The sequence below is a fragment of the Mauremys reevesii genome, linkage group 4 (assembly GCF_016161935.1).
Source record: "Mauremys reevesii isolate NIE-2019 linkage group 4, ASM1616193v1, whole genome shotgun sequence".
NCBI classification, from domain to species: domain Eukaryota; kingdom Metazoa; phylum Chordata; order Testudines; family Geoemydidae; genus Mauremys; species Mauremys reevesii.
The window spans coordinates 75,235,685-75,261,826 of record NC_052626.1 but is presented as its reverse complement, the minus strand read 5'-3'; the positions used below and the strand labels follow the sequence as shown (position 1 = coordinate 75,261,826).

At 45.8% G+C, this 26,142-nt stretch overlaps 1 protein-coding gene across 4 annotated transcripts in view; it reads left to right on the top strand.

Annotated features, from left to right (window-relative positions):
• The window catches only part of ACCS (1-aminocyclopropane-1-carboxylate synthase homolog (inactive)), a 46,357-nt gene extending 20,541 nt beyond the window's left edge, over positions 1-25,816 (top strand). The window contains exons 1-16 of one of the 4 annotated variants that reach the window (XM_039538475.1): positions 8,302-8,487; positions 9,169-9,476; positions 10,853-11,475; positions 13,032-13,091; positions 15,993-16,063; positions 16,672-16,741; positions 17,278-17,344; positions 18,200-18,297; positions 18,986-19,063; positions 20,876-20,976; positions 21,662-21,751; positions 22,853-22,898; positions 23,050-23,191; positions 23,830-23,972; positions 24,625-24,778; positions 24,987-25,816. In XM_039538475.1, the coding sequence (XP_039394409.1) occupies positions 8,369-8,487; positions 9,169-9,476; positions 10,853-11,475; positions 13,032-13,091; positions 15,993-16,063; positions 16,672-16,741; positions 17,278-17,344; positions 18,200-18,297; positions 18,986-19,063; positions 20,876-20,976; positions 21,662-21,751; positions 22,853-22,898; positions 23,050-23,191; positions 23,830-23,972; positions 24,625-24,778; positions 24,987-25,285 (2,469 nt within the window). In that variant the 5' untranslated portion in view covers positions 8,302-8,368 and the 3' untranslated portion in view covers positions 25,286-25,816. Of the gene's footprint in view, positions 1-8,301; positions 9,477-10,852; positions 11,476-13,031; positions 13,092-15,992; positions 16,064-16,671; positions 16,742-17,277; positions 17,345-18,199; positions 18,298-18,985; positions 19,064-20,875; positions 20,977-21,661; positions 21,752-22,852; positions 22,899-23,049; positions 23,192-23,829; positions 23,973-24,624; positions 24,779-24,986 lie in introns of those variants that run through there. The other 3 variants (XM_039538476.1, XM_039538474.1, XM_039538477.1) reach the window with 3 other exon arrangements.
• Positions 25,817-26,142: the final 326 nt, after the last annotated feature.

The window sequence follows — 26,142 nt, the reverse complement described above, 5'->3', positions numbered from 1 at the left end:
ATCACCAAACAAACAGCCAACATTGGTAATGACTTTGATACTACATTTCTGGGCTTATATGTGGCTGCCACAGCAGCCGCTGTAGAGTCCTAAGGAGCTATTCTACCTGATGAACTTGTTGCCGGCTCAAAGGGCCCGAGGAGGAGCAACAGCGGGGGTTCGTTGCCCGGTGTGCGTTGCACTAATTAACACACCAGGGGGGAGAAGCAAACCAAGTTTATTTGAGCCCAAATAAGGTGCCAGGGAAACAAAGCATTCTCAAATCCTGCACATCCACACGCAGGCGGGGTCCCAGCATTTATACCCCCCTTGTTTTTCCCCCTTTCTCCCTCCCCCTTGCAACAGTTACACGTAACACTATAATGTAGCTTGTTAGAACTGTTCTCATTCGCATATTTATCTTTGGCCTTGTCGGCCCAGGCGCATGTAGACTTTTCTCCCCCTTCTCCCCCGCCTCCCCGCCGCTTTTTGCTGTTTGAGCGAAGCTACAGCTGTTAGCTGTTTGCTAGAAAAGCTGACGGTTACACATTTTGCTTTTAGGCTGTTAACATTGAGGTTGGTTGAAGTTCACAAGATGGAGTTGCTTTGGCTCACTCAGGCCCAAAGTCACAACTTTTGGTTTACTTAGGCCTAGTGACACCAACAAACTGACCTGCAAAATGACATTTTGAAAAACAGTTTATTGTCCTTTTCCACCTAATATAAAAATGGTGACATTATTTTGTTTTTTAAACCATGCCTCGTCCCACAGTGAACTTTGAAGAGCTGTCTATTAAGCCCCTGAAAAACAGGGCGGCCAAGCAATTAACACTCTGTTTGAATCCTATCCTGATGTGTTTTTCAGTCTGCTAAGGTCTCTGTGCTTGAATCTATTCTCCACGCTTCCCCCTTTAGTATGTTCCACTGGGTCAGTTCCCACTAAAACTCCAAATTAGGCTGCAAGTGCACCATGGCTTTTTGTGGGCCTGCAGGAATATAGCAGGGATTTCACGCCCTCTGTTGGTAAATTGTTCTCACAGCAGCTTCTGCAGACACTCAAGTTTGGGGATCTGCAAAAGAAACTTGAACATAACTGGTTTTAACCCCCCTGAGGAAGCATCTAAAAGCAATGAATGCCCCTAAGATTTTAATGGTGCCACAAGAATAAAACTTACATGTTGTACTCATTTCCAGAGAGAGGCCTTCATTCCGGATTAATTTAAAATAAAGATGAATCTGAGCCAACCCCTCTGAATTTTGTGGACGTTTAGATTGGGATCTGATTTTTCAGGAGTGGATTACTAGCTCTATGGACCCCTTTCTCTATAATGGGTCAACCCAAAGCTCAGTCTCTGAACAGCTTCACTCTTTGCAATGCAGGGCCATCTCTAATTGTAAGGCAGATCTCATTCTTCTGATGGAAGATCTTGCAGCATGCTTCCATCAGACACTTAAAATCTCATTCTGTGTGAAATGAGTTAGGATCTCAGTCCTGTCCTTAGCTGACAAAGGTCTCCATTACATAAACCTCATCACTATTGTCTCACTTATGGGCAATCCCAGCTAAAGATATGGTATTCTATGGGCCAAGGAGACTGACACCTATTCTTAAAGGGGGTCTCTCCATGGTAAGGCTGAGGCACATTAGTGAGGCAATATTGGGAGGAGTTGCTACTGTAAGTATGCTGTGGATAACAAGACTGCCTATTTTCCAGGGTTTTCAGTCCAGCACTTTTCACCAACAGCAAATTGATATTTATTCTCTAATTCAAAATTATTGCAAATTTCTTTCTAATGTCATAGCTTGAAAGTCCTGACAGAGAGCAGAGTCACCCGGGACAGCCACTGTGGACTGTATAGGGTAAAAAATTATTGTGGGTTAGGGTGACCAGATGTCCTATTTTTTGGGACTTTTTCTTATATAGGCACCTATGACTCCCCACCCCCTGTCCCGTTTTTTTCACAGTTGCGATCTGGTAACCCTATTGTGAGGGATCTGGTAGATTGTTGATAATTCACATTAATGACCACTAGACTCATTATTAATTAAATTTTGCAAATTAGTAAGACTAAACGCCATTCATAGAGGTAGTCTCTCCAGGGCAGGGCTGAGGCACATTTGTGGGGAAATTAATGCTGCAAATTAGTAAGTACGCCATGATACTGCCTCCCACGAGGGATTTTGTTCCATTTATTTTACAAGGGTAATGAACTGTTCTTCATGACCACACCTCATGGTGTACTAGGAAATTATCTGCGGCATAGTTTGTGAAGGTAAGGAAGACTTAGGCCTTATCTACACTTAAAACTTAGGTTGACATCCGTACAATGCTCACGGATTTGAAAAATCTTCACCCCTGAGCAACATAGTTATATTGCCCTAACTTTCTAGTCTAGACATAGCTAGCTCAGTGGAAGAATTTTTCCATTGACCTATTTACCCTCACTTGGGGAGGTCATGTTCTCACACCAAAAGAAAAACCCCTTTTGTTGGAGTAGTCTCTGTCCACACTGTGGGGTTGGGCCAGCATAGCTACAGCACTATACCGATGGCTCTATGGTCCCTGTAGTGTAGACATGGCCCAAGTAACACAACACCTCACTACTGGCACTCTTTGAAAACAGAGGAACTATCCCCTATGGCAGGGGTTCTCAAACTTCATTGCACCACGACTCCCTTCTGACAACAAAAATTATTACACGGCTCCAGGAGGGGGGACTGAAGCCTAAGCCCGCCCGAGCTCTGCCGCCCCAGGTAGGGAGCCAAAGCTGAAGCCGGAGCCCTGCCAGCCAGGAGGGCTGGAGCCAAAGTCCAAGGGCTTCAGCCTCAGGCAGGGGGCCTGTAGCCTGAGCCCAGCCACCCCAGGCAGTGGGGTTCAGGCTTCGGTCCCGGGCCCCAGCAAGTCTAATGCCAGTCCTGCCGACCCCATTAAAATGGGGTTGTGACTCACTTTGGGGTCCCGACCCACAGTTTGAGAACCTCTTCCCTATGGATAGTATGCTTGTTTTCTACTTTCGAGTTTACTGCATGATAGGAAATGCAGTGAGATTTTTGATAAGCTAGTGTCAACTGAATTAGTCCAGAACCACCACTGTAATAAAAATGAAACCCAGAAAGTACAGTTTGTGTTCAAACCTAAACCAGTTCTGAACTTTTCTCTCTTATTGTTCCAACTTTGATCTTACAACAGGGGTGATCAGCTAACAACACACTACACATCCCAGGACAAGTTGCATAGCTGCCTGTGTAATGTGGCAGAGGCCCAACACCTTCAATCACTCAAGAAGCACAGCTTTCCAGGGTAAATTAATGTATTGGAGTACTTTGCCAAAGTCCTGTCAGAGTGGGTTAATCTGAGCCAAATGGACTCTTCCTAGTACCTGCCTTGTAAATACATCTTAATTAAAAAAAAAAAAAGATGCATGCACAAACCGATTTCTGCAGAGCATACCACCAAACAAAACAAGAAAACCTAGGTAGTTTGCACTATGCAAATCTGCACAAAAATTCCAGTGTTCTTGCACCTTGTCAACACAACACCCCTTATCGCTCATTTTATCTTAGTGCATCACACCTTTATTTTTAAGGCTTGACTTCATATCAGATTAGCTCTGAGCTTTCCAGTGTGATCACCACTCCTAATTTTGTTGTGTGTTTCACAATATTGGATTTTTTTCTGAACGCTTCAGATGCTGGAATTAAGAGATTGCATACGAATCTCGCTTTCATTTAAATATAAAGTTTCTTGTTCGCAGTAGTGGAGGAAAGCTGGAAAAAGTGAAGTGAGTGCACCTTGAAGGCTTAAAAACTGGAAGACAAAAAGAATCCAACATTTATTATTTTTAAAAAAAAATCTTATCAATTTTAAGACCATCCCAGTTCTCTCTGGGGACCTCATTTATGCTTTTTGAATGCTGGGGGTTGGGGTGAGGGCTCAGACTGGGGGTGCAGGCTCCAGGGTGAGACCAGAAATGAGGGGTTCAGGGTATGGGAGGGGGCTCTAGGCAGGGGCAGGGAGTTGGGATGTGGGCTCTGGGCTAGGGGTGCAGGCTCTGGGCCAGGGCTGAAGGGTTTGGGGTGCAGAAGGGGGCTCCAGGCTTGGGGGGAGTGAGGGATTTGCAGTGCAGGAGGGGGCGGTGGGTTGAGGCAGGGGGATTGGGGTGCAGGAGTACGGGCTCTGGGATGGAGCTGGGGATGAGGGGTTCAGAGTGTGGGAGGGGGCTCTGGGCTGGGGTTGGGGTGCGGTGGAGGCGAGGGCTCCGGCTGGGGGTGCAGGAGTGGGTCCAGGGATGCGGAGTTTGGGGCTCAGGAGGGGGCTCCAGGTTTGGGGAGTTGGGGTTTGGGGTGTGAGCTTACTCAGGTGGCTTTTGGTCAGCAGCACAGTGGCACTAAGGCAGGCTGCCTGCTTGTCCTGACTCTGCACTGCACCCCAGAAGCGGCCAGCAGCATGTCTGGCTCCTGAGCATGGGGGCCAGGCGGCTCTGCGCAGGGCTCTCACCTGCAGGCACCGCCCCCGGCTCCCATTGGCCACAGTTCCTGGCCAATGGGAGTGTGGAGCTGGTGTTCACGGTGGGGGCAGCACATGGAGCCTCGTGCCACCCTAACCTCCCCCACCCCGCCCCACCTGGGAGCTGGACCTTATGTCCACTTCTGGGGCGCAGCATGGTGCCAGGACAGGTAGAGACTAGCCTGCCTTAGACTCACAGCTCCGCTGACTGGACTTTTAACAGCCTGGTCAGCAGTGCTGACCAAAACCGCCAGGGGCCCTTTTAGACCAGTTATTCCAGTTGAAAACCGGATGCCTGGCAACCCTATCTGGAGCTGCTGATTGGGTACAGTATACTATTTAAGCCAGAAACAAACACCGGAAGTTGTCTGTCCAACAAGGTGGATCCTGGCTTGCTGCTGCAGCAGACCCTTCTACCTGATTCCTGGCCTCATCCCTGGTTTCTGACTTGAGCTCTGCCCTGTTCCAGGTTCCCTGTGCCCTCAACCTTGTTCCAGTCCCATTGCCCTGTTTTCTGACTGCTTTTGCCCTGACCTTAAGCTACAGTTCTTTGGTTTCCAGCTCAGCACTGACCCCTCAGCTTTGGCTTTTGTTTCCTGCTGATCCTGGCTCTGACTTTCAGCTGACACCTGGCTCCTGACTTTGGACCTACCCATTGGCCTCTGGTTCCTAAACATCACATTGACCGAAACTTCCTGCATCCCTTCCACAGACCCTGACACTACGTGTATGTCACGATGGGTGCAATGCACTATTGCCCTTTCCCTTGCGTAGTCATGTACACAAGGTGCAAAGTCAGTTTAAAATGCTAACAAATCAGACTGATTGTGTTTATCACATGCACTGGTGTAAATGACCAAGCAAGGTGCAAGGTAATGGTGAACTGGGTCAGTGTCTCGCTTTTGTCAGCAGTGATAACTAGAGAACAAAACATAACCCCTGAGTCCAAATCAGTGGTCCCACAACTTTTCCTCTCATGCCGCCCCTAACCAGTAATAGAATATGTCACTGGCTTTCCCCACTTCTTCTCCCCAGACTTGTGGTGGGACTGGGAATTGGGGGCCCAGAGTGGGGATTGGGCTGGCAGACGAGCCGCATCTGGGAGAAAGGGCTGCGGCCAGCGGCCAGGAGTAGAAATGGGGCCATTGCGCCCTCCCCGGAAGTTCCTCCCCACACTCCTATGGGTTTGTGCCCCACAGTTTGGGGATCACTTGTATAGATATTCCCAACGTTTTGGAAATTTCAGATCCACAAGTGGAAGCTCGTGCTCACCTTTGGCTAATAACAGTTAAGGTAGTTTTTGTTGGTGGTAATCGTGCTTTTGGATTTTAGGGTAAACTGTTTCCCAGTCCTAGACAGAGGGGACATGTATGGAGAGGCGGGGGGTGGTGGTGTTGCTGCTTGGTTTGTACTGAGCATGCTCAGTAACACTGCTGAAGCCGGCTGCCCTCACTCCCCTCCTCCCCCATCAGCAGGCACAGGTCCCCTCTGATCGTAGAGGTGGATATGAGGGAAATGGAAAAGCAGCTGTGGAAATGTCAGAACATTCTTTGACACCTTAATGAACTTGGTCTATGTTGACAAGACACAGCCAAGGTTGTTATGTCTTTCACATTCTTAATTTGCAATAGTTTAGTAGTTGTTACATTTGGTAGGACTCTAAGGAGCCCAAGAGTGTACAGGAATGCCTTTCTTAAGGGACTACCCAATAGTGTCTGCTTTGCAAAATGGTACAAAATTGTTCTAGTTAAAAGGATGAGTGCTGCTGTTTGGAGAGGAATCATTAGGGTTGTCTGGAGAGAAAGAGTCAGGATTTTTGTCTCCATTTTGAAGATTGGGAAACTGAGTCATAAAGAGGCTAAGACTTACTCAAGTCAACAGAAGGAGTTAGTAGGAGAGCTAAGATTTTAGGAATTCTTGTGCCCAGACCACTCTCTCTAAAATGAAAAGCACCAACTTTTTGTGTGATTAACAGTATGGAAACTAATGGATAAGCACTGTGATGTGACAGAGCACATGCATACATTGGTTTATTATTTAATAGATTACAGTACTATAAGTGTGTGTGCTGCTTCACAGACAGTAAATGACAGGACCTTTCTCACACCGAGAGCTCAAATTTAGACTGCAAACTTACAACTCGATGTGCTACAGCCAGGTTGAACTAGGGTGGCCAAAGTACAGTTTATTAAATTCCACAATGCTGCTTCTAGCTGCCATCTTCATCTTTAATTTGGAGAGGCAGATCTCTTAGACTTCAGATCTGTGCCTAGTGTCTATTTTAAAATAATCTTTATCTGGAATCATGAGGGATTTGAGTTGGTGATTGTAGAAGGAAGAAGTCCCTATATCTGCTCTCCACCTTTAATCACCGCTGTTGTTCCATGGACTGTTTCTCCTGCCCAAAAAACTGACTATCCTGTGTTCGAGTAAAGCAAAAAAGACTCAGGAAATGTTGATCTCATTAATTGCAGCCAAAAATGCAGCTCTGGCACCTATGGCACACAGGGGTGGCGGGTTATATGGGCCCATGGTGCCTGTGCTCCACGAATATTCAGCGCCCAGTCCCACCAATGTTCGGTGCCGGGTCTCTCCCTCGGCCCAGCCTGCTGCCCTGTGCACCTCCCTCCAGAGCATTTCCTGGCCCCACCTACCACCCCAGGTGATTTAAAAGGGCCCAGGGGCTCCTGGCCACTGCTGCCACCACTGGCAGCGCTGAGGTGGCTTCCTGCCCAGCCTCACTCTGTGCCACTCCCAGAAGCCGCCAGAATGGCCTGGGGGGGAGGGGGCGTCTCTGCACACTACCCGACACTGACTCTGCAGCTCCCATTGGTCAGGAACTGAGATCAATGGGAGCTGCGGGGGCAGTACCCATGGGCTGCAGCGTGCAGAGACCCCCTGACACCCCCCCCCACCTAGGAGACATGGCCAGAGGGGTGTGGGGGTTACTTTCAGGAGCCACCCAAGGTAAGTGCCACACTCCTCACCCTCTCCTGCACCTCAACCTCCTGACCCAGCCCAGAGCCCACAGTCTGTACCCCAACGTGTGTGTGTGGGGGGGGGGTGAGCAGGACTTGGACCTGTTCTGGGCACCAAAATTATACAAACCAGCCACCCTTGGTGGGGCACACACTCCCCACAGCTCCACCACGGGAGGAGAGTCTTTGAAGCTGTAGTAGAAAAACAGGCATGTTGGAGACGCGCCTAGAAGCCAACAGCTCTCCAGGGGCGGAGTAGCTTTAGGGATAACGGTATTTGCCTGTTCTAATAAGGTTCCTTGGCGAAGGCCAGAGGAGTGACCTCTGCGCTCCTGCCCCTGTCGGACGCCGCGCCCGAGGAGCGGGCGAGGCCGGTTCTGTAGAAGGGCGCTCAAAGCAGCAGGCGGCTCCCCGAGCCTGTAAAGCCAGGCCGGGACTGGGGGTGCGGCGCCACCTTCCCCAGAGCCGCGTGCAGGGCGCCCCCCGACAGCCAAGAAATCAGCTAGAGCAGCGTCCGCTGCTGCTGCTGCTGTGTCATCCCGGCGCGGCTACCCGGGCCCCTCCCTGCTGCCTTGTCCACCCCCGGCTGTGCCTGGTCCCACCTCCCCCAGCAGATAACAACTGGGGCGGGAGCGGGGGAAGCGGCTCTGCCCGGGCCGAGGAACTCAGCTCCCCGCCGGGCGGGGCCGTGGCTCTCCCCGGCAAACCCGCGCCGCCGCTGGCTCCGCCCCCTTGTTGGAGGAGCAGGAGCCGATAGGGGGCGGGGCCGGGCCGGAGGGGGAGAGGGGCGGGGCGGGGCCGGGCCGGGGGGAGGGGCTCCGTGCGGCTCGAATAGCCCGGCCGCGGCGAGCGAGGCGAGTGACTGACACGGACTAAAGTTATCCCGGAATAAGGGCAGCACGCATGTGCCGTCACCCCGGATGTGAACATGCCGCCCAGGCTCTCAGGAGCCCGCCCCGCCTGGCTAGAGCGGACGGGCTGACCCGTGCTGGGCTGAGCCGAGCCGGGCCGGGCCCAAGCGGGTTAGTCGCCTGCCTGAGGGGAAGGGAAGCAGAGCCTCTCCCGGAGGGAAAGGGGGAGGGGCAGAGCTCCTGCGAGGCGGGGCAAAGGGGGGCAGCCCCCCCCCCGACCGCAGTGGCAGAGCCATCCCTGAGGCAACTGAGGAGGATTGTCCCAATGGTTTGGCTGACCAGGCCTTCCTGTCACAAATGACCCTAGCCCCGTGTTAGCCCCCCTCTCCCACATTCCTGGGGGTTTGTTACACCTGGGCTAAGTACAGAAACCCTGTCACCATCTCCTCATCCCCCATCCCTTCCATTACTCCTTGCTCTGTGCCCCAGGAGTTCCAGCGTGTACTGGGGTGGGGCAGGAATAATGGATTTTCGGGGGAAGAAGTACGAGCGGGGCAGTAATTGGTCAGACCCTGAAGTGGTGGAGCTCCTGCAGCTTTGGGCCGATGAGTCCGTTCAGATGGAGCTGGAGAGCTGCCTGAGAAACCAGCATGTCTTCAACCGAATCGCTGAGGTGTTGAGGGAGAAGGGCATCCACCGGACTGGGGATCAGTGCCGGGAGAAAATAAAAAAGATGAAGCTGGAGTACCGTAGGATCAAGGACAACAACAAGACCCCAAGGGGTGGCAGGACTTGGAAATTCTATGAGGTGATGGACCGGGTGCTGACCAGCCGTCCCTCCCTCTCTTACAGTTCCTTGAGTGGCAGTGTGGTGTCTCAGCAGGCACTGCAAGGAAGCATGATGGAGAACTACCATCACCACTTCACCCCCTCAGCTCTACCTTTCGGACACTCTCAGCACCCTGAGCTGATGGAAATCAAATGCGAGGAGGTGGACTCTGATGAACACTGCTTGACCCCGGAGCCCCCACTATCCATGTCTTACCAGCAGGGCTCCCCTGAGGAGCATGAGATGGAGAGAGCTTTCTTGGACAGGGCCCAGAATGACTCTCCTATCTCCAGGGTGGAAATTCCCATTGAAACCAGTGTTTCACCTTCAGGTAGGACAGTCTCTTCTCATTCAAGCCTGAGGTTGGTGTTACCAACTATGTATTCTGTTGAGGTTCCCTGTCCCAGACAACTTTAATGTAGAGTAATAGGTTCTGCATTAATAGCCTTTCAATATTTCCTGAAATGTCTCTTAGTGCAGGTTGGTATAAAAGACATATAAAATCAGTGCACATTAGGGTGTGTGAAATTGAGGGACTGACACCTCCTAAAGGCAGGCACAGGTGCTGTGCAAAATTCCTATATGTCAATTCTATCAAAGCATCTCAAATCCAGATAGAATTTTCATATTTTGTGGTCTCATTTGAACATTAAAAGGGCTCTCTTGAGTCCTCATACCACATTGTGATAGGAGTCCCTGTTCTTTTCACTGATAGGCTAGAACCCTCTGGATGAATCAACTTACCTTGCATTCCTAGAGCTCTGTGCAGATACAAAATTTGTATCCGCATCCAATCTGCAAACATGGTCTGCTGCTATAAAGTGGATATCCGCAGATTTGCACGGCTTTAGATATAAAATTTGGATTCGCATCTGTCCGCGAGCCATAAACATGGTCAGTGGATATCTGCCGATATAAAGCGGATATCCGCAGATTTGCATTCCTTTCTTATGCCTCTTTGTAGCTAGTCTTTTTAGCCATGTGTCAATTGAGACTAATTAGTGGACACACTCTTTTTTTCAGTCTCAATATACTAACTAGACAGAACTTGGGAAAGGGGAAACTCTTCGCGAGTGACTGGTGGAAGCACATTTAGATGTAGTAAAAGAAGATACAGCTTTACCTCAAATTTAACTAATCTACAGAATTGGCTTCCATGCATCAAGTCTAGAAATTAATTGGGATTTTAGAGAAGTCTGGGATGGATGGCGTCTTGGATACATACAGCATGGTAGTGTGGGAGGGAGACAGTGACCTCATGCTGATCACTGTGAAGTCAGGAAGGAATCCTCTCTTCCATTCACCATGATGTTCGCTCAACTGGCCAAGTGCACTATTTAAGAGAGGGGGGGTTGTCATTCTCTAGAGTTAGTTTGGATCATTGCCTGAAGCAGAATACTGAACTAGATAGACCAATGTTTGGATGCATAATGGCAAATTCAACATATGAGGTTAAATGAAAAACATGTTTTTTTTCAACATTCAGATGTACCTAATAGATTTGACTTCATCCTTCCTGTGGGATTCTACCATGGACAGATCTGATTTTTGTCAGAGAAAGGCAATGGGTTTACATAAACAGACCTGGGTCAAACTGGTCCAGTGGAGGGCAGTAGTGTATGTTCACATCAGTCAGTATACTGCACTGTCATCATTGGAATGAATTGCTGCAAATTTAGTTTTCTCTTTGTCTCTAACTATCTGCAGGTTTCAGTGAGCCCAACGTAGCGTCCTCATCCCGGATCCACAGTGTGGGCCCGCGGCCTGGCTTCTCCACTTTGCACCGCCTGCGGAAGAAACGGAAAGGCCAGCGAGTGAAGGACCCCCTTGATGACCTCCTACTGAAGACCCTGACATCGCAGCGGGCCATGGAGGAGCGCTTTCTGCAGATGGAGGAGCGGCGTTTGCAGCGGGATATGGAAGTGGAGGAACGGCGGATACAGCTGGAGCAGCGACGTTTTGAACTGGAGCGGGAGCATGAGTTCCGCATGTTCAATGTCTTTGCTCAGATGCTTAGCATCTTAAAGCAGAGCAACAGCAGCTCCTCCTCTTCTGCTGCACTGCCCCGGGGCTTGGATTTCATCCAGGTGCTGTCTGACATCGCTGGGATGGGAGGAGGAGGGGGCCTGCAGGAGGTGAGGGCCATGCAGGTAGGGCGACCACTTTCTGAGAGAAGGACCGACATGTACAGTTTCTGTAACCCTGGCGAGTTCCAGAGCAGCCCCTTCCTCTCTGCTCGAGGAAACATTGCCAATCTCTTTCGTGGCTCGACAGAAGAGGGGTACAAGGCCTATCATGCTGACAAGTACGATGAAGACAAAAATCCCAATGTGAGTGAGGTTCCACTGCTGTGCACTTCTTTCTTGCTAGGAGAAACACCAAACAGGGTCATTTCTCAGACTCACTGACAGGACGTGGGTTAGAACATGACTTTTTTTATCTCACAGATGCCAGTCAGGTCAATCTTTTCATTTTAATAAAGCACAGAAAATTAATTACATAAAATGAGCCCCTTTGTACAGTAGGGAGCAGCACCCTCTGCAGATTTGGGTCATGTTTGCTCAATTTCCTGTCAAACTATTGTTAGGCTTGCAGAGCCAATAGAGTTACAGGAGATCAAGTGGAACTTTATTCTCCCTTCTGCATCATCTCCAATGTCATCCACTGAGTTCTGGTTGCAACATGTTATCACTGTTGATGATGCAAGAGGCAGAAAGACCCAACTGGCTTTTCAGAACCCAAGGAGGAGTTTGCAGCACTGACATTTAGGAAACTGCCTTTTTTATTTTTTAAATTCACCCTTCAAAGCTGATGCTGCCTGTTTACCTTTTGCCTGTCACTTGCTCTATGCAATATAATTAGGCTTGTTGCAAGGGTATGAGATTTACAACATTTCAGGGTAATGTATTTTTTTTTAAATTTTTAAAGTAATAAGTATATGAGGTTTTTTAAAAATAAGCCCTAGGTTCTGATCCTAAATGTCAGTAATTTTAACTTAAAATTACTAATCCTAACTTCATCAAACACTGTCTCTCCTGCAATGCAGTATCATGACAGTTGACTATTAGAACCTTTAACACAAAGTATACCAATATCACATTATTATTCAATACAATAAGTGCAACCCAAGGGACAAACTTTATAATTTCTTCAGTGTTGCCTATATTTATTTATAAGAGAAATTAAAATTCTATACCTAAAACTGGCTCCAAGCTGTAATAATGTCATAAGTATAACACCCTGTGTATTTTTTTTTTTATTTCTCGAGTGATCCACCCTAGCCTCAGAAGTGAAAATATGTTAATGTTTTTTTTCTCTCTCTACTTTATTGTACTGTGACATGAGCATGCCAAGAGAAAAGGCTAATACTCTAACCTGCCTTCATACTTGGCACTGTGTAAAAAATGAAGTTTCCATGTGCGTGAGTAAATTAGTGGAATGCAATGTCATTGTCTGATGAACACATATTTTGAACATGGAAATATTTCCAAAGCACAATTTGTGTGTCACAGCAATGTAAATCCCAGCTTTCTCAGCTAGGAAAAAAATGTATAAACTTGTGTTAAGGTCAGATTTACATTAACAAGTCAATTTAAGGTTAAATTACTTATACACGTTATATAAACTAATATAAACTCTTGTTTTATACCCATCCCTAGAGTGTTTACTGAATAATAAATTAAGCACTTGTATAAATTACTAGTTTATATATATGTGATGAGTGTTCTGTGAAGCTTGTTTTTCATCCATTGTTATCTCCTTTACCTTGTTAGGATTTTTGAGATGGCACAGTAACAGCAGCAGGGGCAACAACAAAGTTGAAATGCAAGTAGTGTTGCCTAGTGGTAGTTTGTCTCCCTAAACAATGATTTCTTTCTTTCTCCAGGGGATAATTAATTTTGGTACCAGTGAGAATAAACTCTGCTTTGATCTAATGTCCAAGCGGGTAAGTCACATCCCCAGAAGAAATATAGAATACTCCACTTAATTCCTACTTACTACTGATGATGTGCTTGGATTGCAACTGTTGCTCAGATCCCTCACAGAGCAATAATTTCCCAGAGCGCTTACCTTTTAGCTGTCATGTCTCTTCCCCTCTTCCATGCTGGCACTGATGCAGAAGGCCATTGGCTGGTCCATTTTCCCTATTTCATTTTGGGTTGTGCATTTCTTTAAGTTATCTTCTCAGAGATAGATTGGAAATGGTGGTGTCTTCTAATCATCCACTTGAGGCCTTGCCTTTGGGGCACTGCCTGGCACACACAACCAAATGAAAGTAAAGTACATTTGCTTTTCTGCTGACGGCTCTTCAATTCACATAGAGATGAGCCCAAGTCTCACAGATCTGGGGACAGAGGAGGTTTGATTTGGCCTGTTATCAAGCTGTACAGTTCTGATCCAGTTCTGAACTATCTCAAAGCTTGAGAGGATTTGGCACCAGTGAGGGTATTACCAATAAACTAGGTGAACCACTAATTGGTGGTCTTGCTTAGTTACACCAGGGAAAGGCGCAGTACAGACAGTATAACTCAAACTAGAGACTGCTTGGGCTGAAAGAAACTCTTGTTTCTCATTAAGCCATGTACCCAGATTCAGGCTGTTATGTGGGGAGACAGCAGTTTGTCCTACCTAGAGGTGAGGAAGGGTGGGATACTGAGTTTATGGCACAGCAAGTCTCTACTGTAGTTGGTTAAGTTGTTTCACTCCCACTCCATCACTGCCAGCCCTCAAAATGTTCCTTGTTTTATTTCTGCCTGCCATGCCACTGACTTGGGGGGACACTACCCCAACACTCGGCCTTCCAGCTAACAGAACAGGTAAGGCAGAACTGCTGCCTAATAGCTGTGTGCAGAAGCCTGCAAGGTGCCTTTTAGAATGTCTAGGTTGTTCCTTCCTTTCCCCCTTTACCTCTTCTCCTGAGACTTAGCCCTGGTCTACACCGAGGGGGAGAGTCGATCTAAGTTACGCAACTTCAGCTACGTGACTAACGTAGCTGAAGTCGACGTACTTAGATTGACTTAACGTGGTGTCTTCACCATGGTGAGTCAACTGCCGCTGCTCTCCCATCAACTCTGCCTGCGACTCTCGCGGCGCTGGAGTACAGGAGTCAACGGGAGAGCACTCGGGGGTCAATATATCGTGGTTAGACTTGACGTGATAAATCAGTCCCCACTGGATTGATCGCTGCCCGCCAATCCGATGGGTAGTGTAGACATACCCGTAGTATAATGTCTGCAGTTAACATGTCAGAGAAGGGACAACTGTATCTTGATTAGCCTTGTTATGATAGTGGGTTATTTGCTCCTGCGTATCAGCAGCCGTCAGATGAGCTTGTTCTCAGGCATACTGGAACAGGCTCAGAGCTGAGAAAAGATGTTTCTTCCAACTTATGAACTGCCACATTCCAGTGCTACTGCACTGACTCACAGAACAGTATGCTACTGGAGGTTATGAGATGTTAATCTTGCCACTAACTTGGAAGCCAATGCCTATATTTTGTAAGTGAAAACAGTAACTGTAATTCATTACCCCTAAGTCCAGTGATGTTCTGTGGACTTGACAGCCCAGAGATGAGGTCTCCGATATTGTTCCCTGCCAATTGACCCAGTTAGTTCCGTCATCCTCTGTGGCATCATCCTAAAGGACTCCTTTACTTCCCATTGTGTTGTCATTTGGGCCAAGCCTGCTGATGCAGTGCTGTGCCAGCTGAGTTTAGGAGAGAAAGCAAATGAGGCTCGCTTGTGTGTTACACAGACTTCAGGATACATATCCAGCTGTAAAAGATTATACCACCCAAAGTTATTATTCTACAGGTGATGAAAGGCAATCCCATTAAACCCATCAGAGCCCCAGCTCAAGGCATCAGAACCCCAACCCAGATTTTTTTTTTAAATTACTTTATAAGATTTAACATCTGCATGTTGTTTTCCCTCCTACTCCTTTGCATTTGTTCCTCTTTGGTCCCCACCCTTAAATCTGGGCTCCTTTTATGAAAATCTATGAGAATGCACTGTATGTAAATGTTTGTTGATTTGTTTCCATTCATATAAAATACACCCCCTCTTATCACAGCTCTGCTTCCCTTTGTGACTTGTTTGGACTGGACTGCTTGAAACTCTGCTAGTTATAGCTTTGAAAATGATTAAATGAAAACAGTATGCTTACTTTTTTAAGTGTAATCTGGAAAAAAATTGTTAAAGGCAACTGATCTAGCCCCCCAACTCAGGTGAAACTCCCTTTGAAACCCAAAGGCGTGCCTTCCTCATAAGGAAGACCCAAAGGAGCACTTTCAAGAGGTTAACTTCATCTTTCTTAGGCCTCTTGAAAACTCTTGTTACCCTTTACCGTGTCCTGGCAAAATTATAGGTGTAGAGGAGACACAGCTATTTGAAACTGAGGCATAGCTGAAAGGTAGACTTAATCCATTCATATTAGGAGAAGAAAATAACCACTCATCTGCCATTCATGGCCATACCGAGGCTCTCTGGACCTGTATAGAAAGCCCTCATAACATGGCCTTAATTCCCAGTTAGTTGAAAGCTACTATCCTCAGAACTTGGGTCAGGCCCTCATCAGGGCCCTAAGGGCTGCTTTGTTCAAAAAGTGATCCACAGAGATCTCTTTTCCATGGTGTTCATTTTGTATTAGCCTTTGTGCTTCCTTTTTGCAGATCTCTGAGCAAGGAAGCATTGCTGCATAATTTTGATGGCCAAATAGTTTCTAAAACCCCTCATAAGGCCGCTGAAGTCAGTGAGGCGTGTGTGTATGTACATGTGAGTACTGTCCATATATTTGTTTGTGTTTCTGATTTTAATGGTTGTACCTGTCTCCTTCTTGTTGCTGACAGCTGACGCAGAGTGATATGAACCTCATGGAGCCTCCACTGCTGCAATATCCTGATTGGAAAGGACATATGTTGTAAGTAGAAGTTTCCAAATCTCCAAGAAGTTTCCCTTTGTAAATAGCATGCGGATGTTCTCCTCATGCATCGGTGGGAAAAGGCCACCTTGAGGTTGTTCAGAATGCATAAGTACAAACAGCTCTGCTGGATTGGTTGGATAAAGCTTCTCTAGGCTATTAAATCCTTCTCCTCTTCCTCCCAGATCCCTAAGTGATCTCCCAGTTTTTTCATCCAATTCCAAAATATATGAGTGGGTTCCAGTTTGCTTTAAAAAAAAAAAAGTATTGTGCATGTCTAGTAGGTGGATGTGCCCACTTTTCTATACAATTGTAGTGGACGTTGCTGGACCATTAGTCCTTCCTATGTTCTATGTCTTGACAAATTAAATCCTTCAGAAATATGTGGGAGTTATAAATAATTTCCATGACTTGCCGTGTATGCAAGCCACCTCCATAGTATGGAATAAGTGGCCCGGGATATGTGTTTTCCTCTTTGTTTATTTTTTCCTAGCTGTACACATTAGTCTCTCGTGCCCTGGCTTTATTTCTTTGTGATGAGGACCTGTGGAGAGCCCAGCCTCTTGGAGAATAAACTGAATCAATCTTTGCTTTTGTGTCTTTCTCAGTTTACGGGAGGAAGTGGCTCGATTTTTGACTTATTATTGCAAGGCCCCTGCACCTCTCAAGGCAGAAAACGTGGGTAATTGCTTTTCACTGATGTGTCTTCTAACATATTGCCATGCACTGTGAAACAGGTTTTTCTATCTTCTTTTACTAATGTTTAAGTGTGAGCTGTCTGAATCTTTTATCATGTAAATGGGAAGGATTGATCACTAGTAGTGTCAGGAAGGTGATGTGCAACTTTTCCAGACATTCTTCACATTCAGCTCAGCTAATGTATTTCAGTCCTACCATGTAACTTCCTTTGTTCTTTCACTCTTGCCTCCCACACCAACCTGGAAGTGGCCCTCAGTCATGCTTTGTAGTAACACCTTTTGCGCCAGTCTTGGGCCCTACTATGCCAGTGCACCTCAGTCATTCCAGTCCCAGGGCCCCCTTGCACTGGTCTGCTGATTCACCTGAAGCTGGATTCATAACTGAGTCAAGAGTAGTTTTGCTCTGCTAAAGGATTGAGGAGAGAGCAGATTCCAGTGTTATTGTCAGGAATTATTTTTGTGATAGTGCATTCCAATGAACAGAATTAACATCTGCTCCCATTGTCTCTTCTATAGGTGATTGTGTTGAATGGTTGTGGCTCTCTGTTTTCTGCATTAGCTACAGTTCTCTGTGATCCACGGGGTAAGTGGGGTTATTTTCCAATTTTTGAAAATATACTTTTTTTGTTTGGTGGCAACATGGTAGTCACACTACAAGTACCATATGTTGGGGTTTAACTGCGGAGTGGCTGTGACTTACTGTGGAGTTTCTGCCAAATGCCGTATTTTTTCAGTGCAACCACAAGTGAGGAGGATGCCTCCCTGAACTTTTTACTATCAAATGTATATCCTCCTCAGTGGGACTCCTGCAGACTCACTTTTGGCTCTCCCTGCGCTCTTTGCCATTTTAATGTAGTTGCACCTCTGGATGTAGCTCTAGAAATGTGGACTGCACTCATGTTGAGTGGATTCTCAAGAGTGACTGTTTGATGCGCTGAGACCTGGAATTGGGAGTTAAAAGTAAAACACAAAATTATTGCTAAAGGAAAGCGGACAAAATGTAATTCTTAAACGTTCCCATGGACCTCAAAAATGGAACCATAAGCAAAAGCTCCCAAGCTCAGATGGAGTGCCCTAGTAAGGAAGAAAAGATTGTGAGTTTAGTGCAGTGTTTCCGAAACTTGGAATGCCGCTTGTGTAGGAAAAGTCCCTGGCAGGCCGGGCCAGTTTGTTTACCTGTCCCGTCCGCAGGTCCAGCCGATCACGGCTCCAAGCCAATGGGAGCTGCTGAAAGCAACGGCCCGCGTCGCTTCCAGCAGCTCTCATTGGTCCGGAGCAGCGAACCACGGCCAGTGGGAGCTGCGATCGGCTGGACCTGCGGACGAGGCAGGTAAACAAATCGGCCTGGCCTGCCAGGGGCTTTCCCTACACAAGCGGCATCCCAAGTTTGGGAAACACTGGTTTAATGGATAACTGGCTTTGTTTGCTTGATTTTTAGAAGCTGTTCTGATTGCTACCCCCTTTTATGGTGGTATCACCCAGAGTCTGTTCCTGTATGGTAACGTCAAGCTGGTCTATGCTTATTTAGACAGCAAGGTAAGAATTGGGGTGGGGGAACAAATCTTTGCAGGTAGAAAGAATTGGTATTGCTGGAAGGCACAGTAACACTGCCATGGTGCTTTCTGGCTTCAGAGAGATTTTCAAACAGTCCTCACAACACCTCTTAGTTGTAGCTTACCTGTAGCACCACCATTTTACAGCTGAAGAAACTGAGGCACATAGAGTTTTAGTGACGTACCAAGCCACAGCAAGATTCAGTGTGCAAACCAGGATTAGAATTTGAGATTCCCTGACTGGCTTCCAGTCTTATGATGTGATCACTAGCCCATGACCCTTTCTGTCCAGCATTCCATTCCCATTAAACAAACATTAATGGAATTTTGGAAATTTGCAAACCTGACATTTTTTACAAAGCAAAACCAAGAATAGAAAAAGTATCAACTGAACTCTCCTCCTCAAGGTGATCCCAGGGATGGGGCAACATATGGGAACTTTGCATTGTCCTGTCTGTCCAAAGATAACCAGGCAATATCTGTATGTATGGCAGATTCAGTATCGGTGTCACCTTTATTTTATTTATTTCCTTGTTCCCTCCATAGTGTGAGGAAGAGGGAATCTGTGTTGTTACTGGGCTTTTGTGGTTTGGGAAATACTTTAGTGCAGAAATGGTTGATGGAAGATCTGTAGTAACATTGTTTGCTTTTATCTTGTGGGTGCCTTTCAGATCACTGGAACAAGCACTCGGCCCTTCCAGCTCACAGTGGACAAGCTAGAGAAGGCCCTACAGGATGCCCGGTCAGAGGTGAGTGTGGCTGAACCTGGCCTTGTTGGGCCCATTGGTGATGTTTGCAAGTGGGGGTGCAGATCTAGAAGGATGAAGCGTTGGGCAGATTTTAACTGCGAGTTCTAATACAGGTGTAGAACCTCCTCACACATACTTCTGCATCATTGGAATGTCATCTGCTCTGTGATCTCCCAGGATAGATTGATTTTTAAATCACCAATTTTAATCATGATTTAAATCCTCAATCTTAATCGTGTTTTGCCATGGCACTTTTTAGTTATTTTCCTAAAGAAAGGTTGATTCTCATTGGTTGGGAACCATTAAAAAATGTTGATTTGAAACTAATAGCCTTTGCACTAAATGTGGTGCTTCTTTTTGCTAACGGGAGAATACATTGTATCTATGCAATTTTATTTAAGCGATTATATCATTTTACTTTTTACTATATGATGATTAATTTTTTTACTTTTGATTTGCGTCAAGCTTTGTTTGGATGGAAATGCACAAAAACAGCTTTTTAAAAATAAATAAAATGACCTTAAATGTACAGGATACATATGGAAATTTTTTTATCAAAACATGTATGCATTTAAAACTAATTATTAAACAAATGAAGTATTATCTGTAGATAATGAATTCAGTTGTTTCTGGTCACCATGTTCTTCAAGATTTTAGAACTAGCAGATCTCATCTTCTCACACCTAATTTTTTTCATAGATTGGAAGAGGGAAAATGAGCTTTCCTGCTTTTTCAACTCCCAGTTAGGTTCTTAACTTTGAATTAATTAATCATTGAACTGAACTAGTTGAATAAACTGAAATGAGGAAAATATTCTCTCTCTACTTGCGGAACAGGCTATGGCTGTCAAAAGCTGGTTTAGCATGTCAACACACTCTGGTTCCAGTTGCTTAGCCAGTGACTTTCAAAGGTTCAGTGATCTGATTTTCTTTAAAACTTGAAAGCAGATACATACTTCTTAATATTATAATTTTTATTTTATTTAAATTATTTTAATAGATTATAAGAGGTTTAGGCATTAATGTAGGTTGTCAATTTCAAATTTAATTTACCGGTAATTTAAATTTAAAACATCTGATTTGTTTTATTATTATTTTTTTAATAATCAATTTTTATCCACTCTGGGGTCTCCCATTCCAAAGCATGTTCTGGGATGTGAGCAGTTTGCTGCTGGAGTTCTGACTTCCCCACTCCACTCATTGATGCCATCACAACTCTTATTCTTCCCATCTAAGGCCTGGTCTACACTAGAAAATTAAGTTGGTTTAACTACATTGTTCAGGGGTATGAAAAATCCACACCCCTCAGCGGCATAGTTAAGCCAACCTACCCCCCAGTGTAAACTGCACTAGGCTGAAGAAAGAATTCTTCCAATGACCTAGTTACCACCTCTCAGGGAGGTAGTTTACCTACCCTGATGAAAGAATCCCTCCGGTTGGTGCAGGTAGTGTATACACAGAAGTGCTACAGTGGCACAGCTGCAGCATCTATTCAGCTCCTCTTCACAATGGGGGAAATGTAAGAGAGTCTTTGTCAGGAATTAGTATACCAGATGTCAGTGGTGCTTAAAACCAGGCTTCAGGCCCCAAAGTACTTTATGAACCAGATAGCTTCAAGAATCTCTTCATCCTCCTGCTAAAATATCCCATAGTTGAATTTCTCCTATAGCTCTGGGCACTGGGTGCGATGCCATTGTGGTGCATGGTGAAGGTGTGAATTATTTGGTGAGTCTTGTGGTTTTAGAAAAGGGGGCTGAAGATTTACCCCACAGGTATTGTTCTTTTAACATTATATTGTGTTTTTGTTTTATAGGGTGTTGGTGTGAAAGCCTTAATTCTCCTGAACCCCCAAAATCCTTTAGGGGACATCTACTCCCTGTCAGAATTACGGGACTACCTGGAGTTTGCTAAAAGGTGTGGCAGTTTAAGGGTCTGAGGAGACTCAGGTCAGAGATGGCTTTCTGAGTCTGATGAACCTGTCAGTGTGTCTGTGTCTTTCTGTCTCTAACTTTCCTCTCTGCCATGAAAATAACTTATTCTGGTCCAACACAGCAAAGAGCTTAAGACTAGAGAATGGGGAGATAAGATGGTGGACCATGCAGTCATTTCTCCACCCTTGGATTGGCCAAGCACTTGCCATATGATATGATATGATATTGGAGTTTATTGGAGTTCTAGTGCGCTATACAAGACACTAATTTGCTATGTCTGCTGCATATTCATGGGGATATGGTGAGATACAGCAGCTCTGCTATGCTCCTTTCATGGGATATGGGGTTCATTTTCCACAGCTGTTTCATGTGTGCACATTAGAAGACAGACAGTTGTGGGATTCCAGCCTTCTCACGTACTACCCCACTCCCCTTTAAATTTCTGTCCATCCTTTGTAGATGGTGATAGAGTTTACTCAAGTGGGATATTAAATGAGAGAGTTAATAAGCCTGAATTAGCAATGACTGCAAACTCTTTCTGTGTCATGGTTGTGATGAGTGACAAGAAATGAGTTTGATGGACCTCAATCTGGTTTTCTGCCTACATGAAGCAGCCCTCAGACTATGAGAGTAGTATTCTCTCACAATCTCCATTTTCTCCCTTCCAGGCATGAATTGCATGTAATAGTAGATGAGATCTACATGCTGTCGGTTTTTGACGAATCAGCCACGTTCCATAGCGTTCTTGGCATGGACAGGTAAAGTCTGCACTGCTTCCTTGGCTACCCGTTAGCAACTGTGCAACATGTTGTCATGTTGGTGGTTTGTGACTGGGATTTGACTCATGCCCCAGTAAACTCTGCCTCATGTTGATTGCTTCATAGTTTCTTTCTTTCCAGTGTACTTTGCAGGTTGATACACTTTTGAATGTGTTTGAATGTGTTCATTAGTCCATTGTTTGCAACGTTTCTAAAAACTTGAAAAGGAGGTTTCATTTCCTGCTGATCATTATCTTTCTTTTTCTTTGCCAAACACTGCTGTTCCCTTCCCCTGGTTCTAATGGCGCATGTAAGGATTGTAGTCTTTTTCATTCTTTACTTTTGTTTAATGCAGAAGCAGCTGCATTGAGATCTTACTACTTGTCTGGGAATGGGTTTTATTAGTTAATGCTTTAAAGGGACACAGCAGTTACAAAGCTCATACTTAAAAATATTCCTTGCTTGTGTTACTAATAACCCATTTGATTGCTGAATAGAGAACTTTTAAATTTACTTTTACTTTTTCCCAATGAATCTGTTTTTCTTATCTGTGCACCACTCATTTGGGACAGTGAAACTGGATTGGTCCGTTTTATTTTCTGGTTCTAATCAGTTTCACTTTCGGGTGCTAGCCCACTGTTCCTGAATTTGGATTCACAACATTGCAAGGGAAAATTTAAAACTGCCCCCCAAAATCTCATGTTTTCATTGACATTTTAAAAACAATTGATGAAAAAAGTCATTTTAGTTTTTATAAAACATATTGGCAGGGGCCTGATTCTTTTAGAATTGAGTGCACTTTTGTATGTGCAGCTCTAACAGTCTGGCTTATAATTTGCAACTAGAGTGTCACTCTTAGATAATATAGTAATGTATGCCTTATAAATACCTAAGATAGACCCAACTTTTGTATAAAATTAGTTCCTAGTGTCCCTTTAAAGGTAGGTTCCATTTAGCCTTATACTGCTTCACTCATGTCCCCTGGCGTGTTGTCTGTCCTTGTGAAATGTTGCCTCTTTGCTTCTGGAATGTTGCACTGGTGATCCAAAAGCTTCAGCACCTATGACACTAATTGCCTTGTGTGCATCCTTCTACATGCAGATTGCCTGATCCACAGAGGACCCATGTGATGTGGGGAATTAGCAAGGTGAGTGCAATCATGCCAGGTCTAACTCAGCTATGCAATCAGCCTGATATCCCATGAGGCCTTGACCCTGTGTTGGAAAGAATAAGATAGTGGTGATGGGATCCTGCATTCCTTTGCAGTAGGGTAATCAGTGTGTGTGTGTTTCCTGCAGGATTTTGCTGTCTCTGGGATTCGTTTTGGCACTTTGTATACAGAGAACCAAGATGTTGCCAATGCAGTGGCCTCCTTGTGTTACTTCCATGGAGTTTGTGGACCTGTCCAATACAAAGTGGCACAGCTGCTCCGAGACAGAGGTGAGTGAGAGAGAGTGGTTTCTCACATAGTCATCTGCCTTTCTCTATTATCCTAGGAGCTCAGAGGATCTGTCCCCTACATTCCCAAAGGGTCTCTAGCTAAAGCAGCTAAAATGACAACCTTCCATAATCCTGGGGCTGCACGTTAGATGTGGTTGACAATTATATAGGATTGTCATAGAAAGAGAAGGTGCACTCAGGGTGAGCAGGGTTGAAGGAACAGCTTGGAGGCAGTTACTTGGACAACAGAGGTCCCCATTTTGAAAAGTCTGCTGAGGAGAATTAAAAGGGGGTATGAGCTTCTGGGAGTTGTGAAACAGATTTCTAGCTCTGTCTTGGATTCCACACTAACAAATTGCAGCGGCTTCACAACAGACATCTGAGGTCTAGGGAAACTTCCACCAGGAGATTAGATAAAGGAGGATAGAATTCAAGACAGGCACTAAGCTCTTGAATAGTGTTTGTGTTCTAGCGTACTGCAGTGGAGGAGAATCTGAGGATGAAAAAAGAAGGGGATAGAGTGAAAGATGGATAGAGGCTTTATAATTCCACTCCATATATCATAAATTATCATGGAGGAAATCTTTTTGGAACTGAATTATTGGTCAATTTGTGAAGTTTCTTCTCCTCCTGGCTAGACTGGATCAATCAAGTATATCTGCGGGCCAACCATGCCCGTCTGAAAGCTGCCCATACCTATGTGACAGATGAGTTGAAGACCCTTGGGGTTCCCTTCCTCAATCGCAATGCCGGCTTCTTTGTTTGGATCGATTTTCGAAAGGTCAGTGGTCCCAGGAGAGGAGGCTGTTCCTCTGGCTAGGCAAACATTTGGCACAATGGATTCTGGAGGAGAGTTGGATGTAGTTGTACAAACATATTGCTGAATCCTAATTAATCATTCTGATGAGCTGGAAGGAAGAGGTGCAGGATATTTTTGTAAGCATGGTTCATGGGTCCCTTTAGTTTGTATACACATTTTTCTTCTTGCTTGGGATCTTTTCTAACTGCATTCTGTCTCTTTTCACCATCTTTGCCCCAACCCCTCTTCTTAGGAACCATAATTGCTTCAATTCCTCAGAGATCCTAGCTACTCACCAGTCTCCCCAGGTCCCATGGGGATCACAGCTTGACCCATTTGCAGCAGCTGGGAGACAGAAAAAATCTCCCCAGGCCGTTATAGTTTACTCATCTTTTTTCCTTGGTGGGGGCTGCCACTTTTCTCCCCCCATCAATTCAAGGCTCCCATGTCCTGCAGCTCCTCCCTGTGGCTAAAGAGAGTTGGGTACCCAAACTTCTCCATCTTCCATGTGAAAACCTTCTCCTTAGAGCTCTGTGGCTGCTGGGTCCCAATTCCATTACTACTGATCTTGAGCACTGAGGCTTCTCAGTGGAGTGACCTGCATGTTACTAACGCCTTACCCTTCTGCTCCCAGTACCTTAGGACAGGAACATTTGAGGAGGAGATGCTGCTCTGGAGGCGATTCCTGGATAATAAGGTTCTGCTGTCCTGTGGCAAAGCCTTTGAGTGCAGTGAGCCGGGGTGGTTCCGTATAATTTTTGCTGACAAAACCCACCGACTACAGTTAGGTGTGTAGCATTTCCTTCCCCTTTCCATCACCCAATCTTGCCTGCACTCTGGCCACCTCATTCCCTTCTCAAATTACCCTCTATCCCTAGCCTCCTCCATTTTTCTTCACTTCCCTACCCCAAGTCCATTTGGATTTGACAAGGGTTTGGGGATTCTTGTGCTTTTGTTGTAACCCTTGTGGGGTTTTTTTCTCTCACACCACCCCAGGCATGCAGCGGATCCGTAGAGTCCTGGAAGAGAGGGAGCGCGAGATTCTGTCTGAGGACAAGGACCAGCCCTGCCAGTCAGACCAGGACGGCAAAGCAGACAGTACAGATGAGGTCATCTTTGTGTCCCATCACCAGGAGCCTGGTTCTACTGGTGGCTCTAACCTCGGTGACCTCATTGGCCTCCTGCAGCAGCAGATGCGCTCATCTGACTGGCTGCAGAAGAACACAGCAGAGCAGTTTGCACAGGAGAAGCCAGAGATCTATGACGTGTTCAGCAAACTGGTGGGGAAACAGTAGGGACTCCTGTTCCTCCATGGGCCTTATCTGAGCAGGAACTGACACCGGAGCCCTAACTGCTTGGTATTTGACTTCCTGCAAATAATATATTTTCTGTATAGTGAGGAAATCACTTTGTAAAGCCTGCTACCCAGGCCTCTTTGGAATCTCTGCTTTGTATTGTATATCCCGTTTCCCTATATTGAGGTATGGGTGGAGGATGCAGGGCTTGCTTCTGCCGCTGCCCCTTGCCTCGTATTTTATAATTCATTTCAAATGAATAAGCGCTTGGCTCTTTTTGTAAGGTACCATCGTGTCATCTTTTATGCTGCTTCTTGTTTCCTCTCTCTGTTCCCAGGGAGACAGAAACATGAGATAATTAAGATGTTTTATATTCTTCCCTGAATGAGGTGCAGAGAAAACTAATTCCTTCAGCCCCAGAAGATGTGTTTCTCCTCAAGCCACTGTAATATGACATGTGTTGACAGTTAGAACCAAGCACTTGCCCTGACTCTCAGCTGGGGGTAAATAAGAGTGTATTCATATATAGACCACTTTTGTGTGTGTGTCTGTTTGTTTGTGTGTCTGTCTGTCTGTGAGAGAGAGAGAGAGAGAGAGAGAAACTCCAACAGAAGGGATTGAATGACTTAGGTAACTAGTACTATGGAGCCTTTCACTTCTGGATCACTAGTTCCCCTACAGCCTCAGGTCCATTGTGATTTTAAAATATATAATATAGCAATCTGGTGCCCTGTGTTTAAATGAGCTTGGCTATCTCAGTCCAGCTTTTTGTGTTCGTATAAAAGAACATCATCACAACTAGGTCTGATAGCTTCTCAGCAGGAACTGCCAACAAAATGAGCAAAGGATGCAGAGGG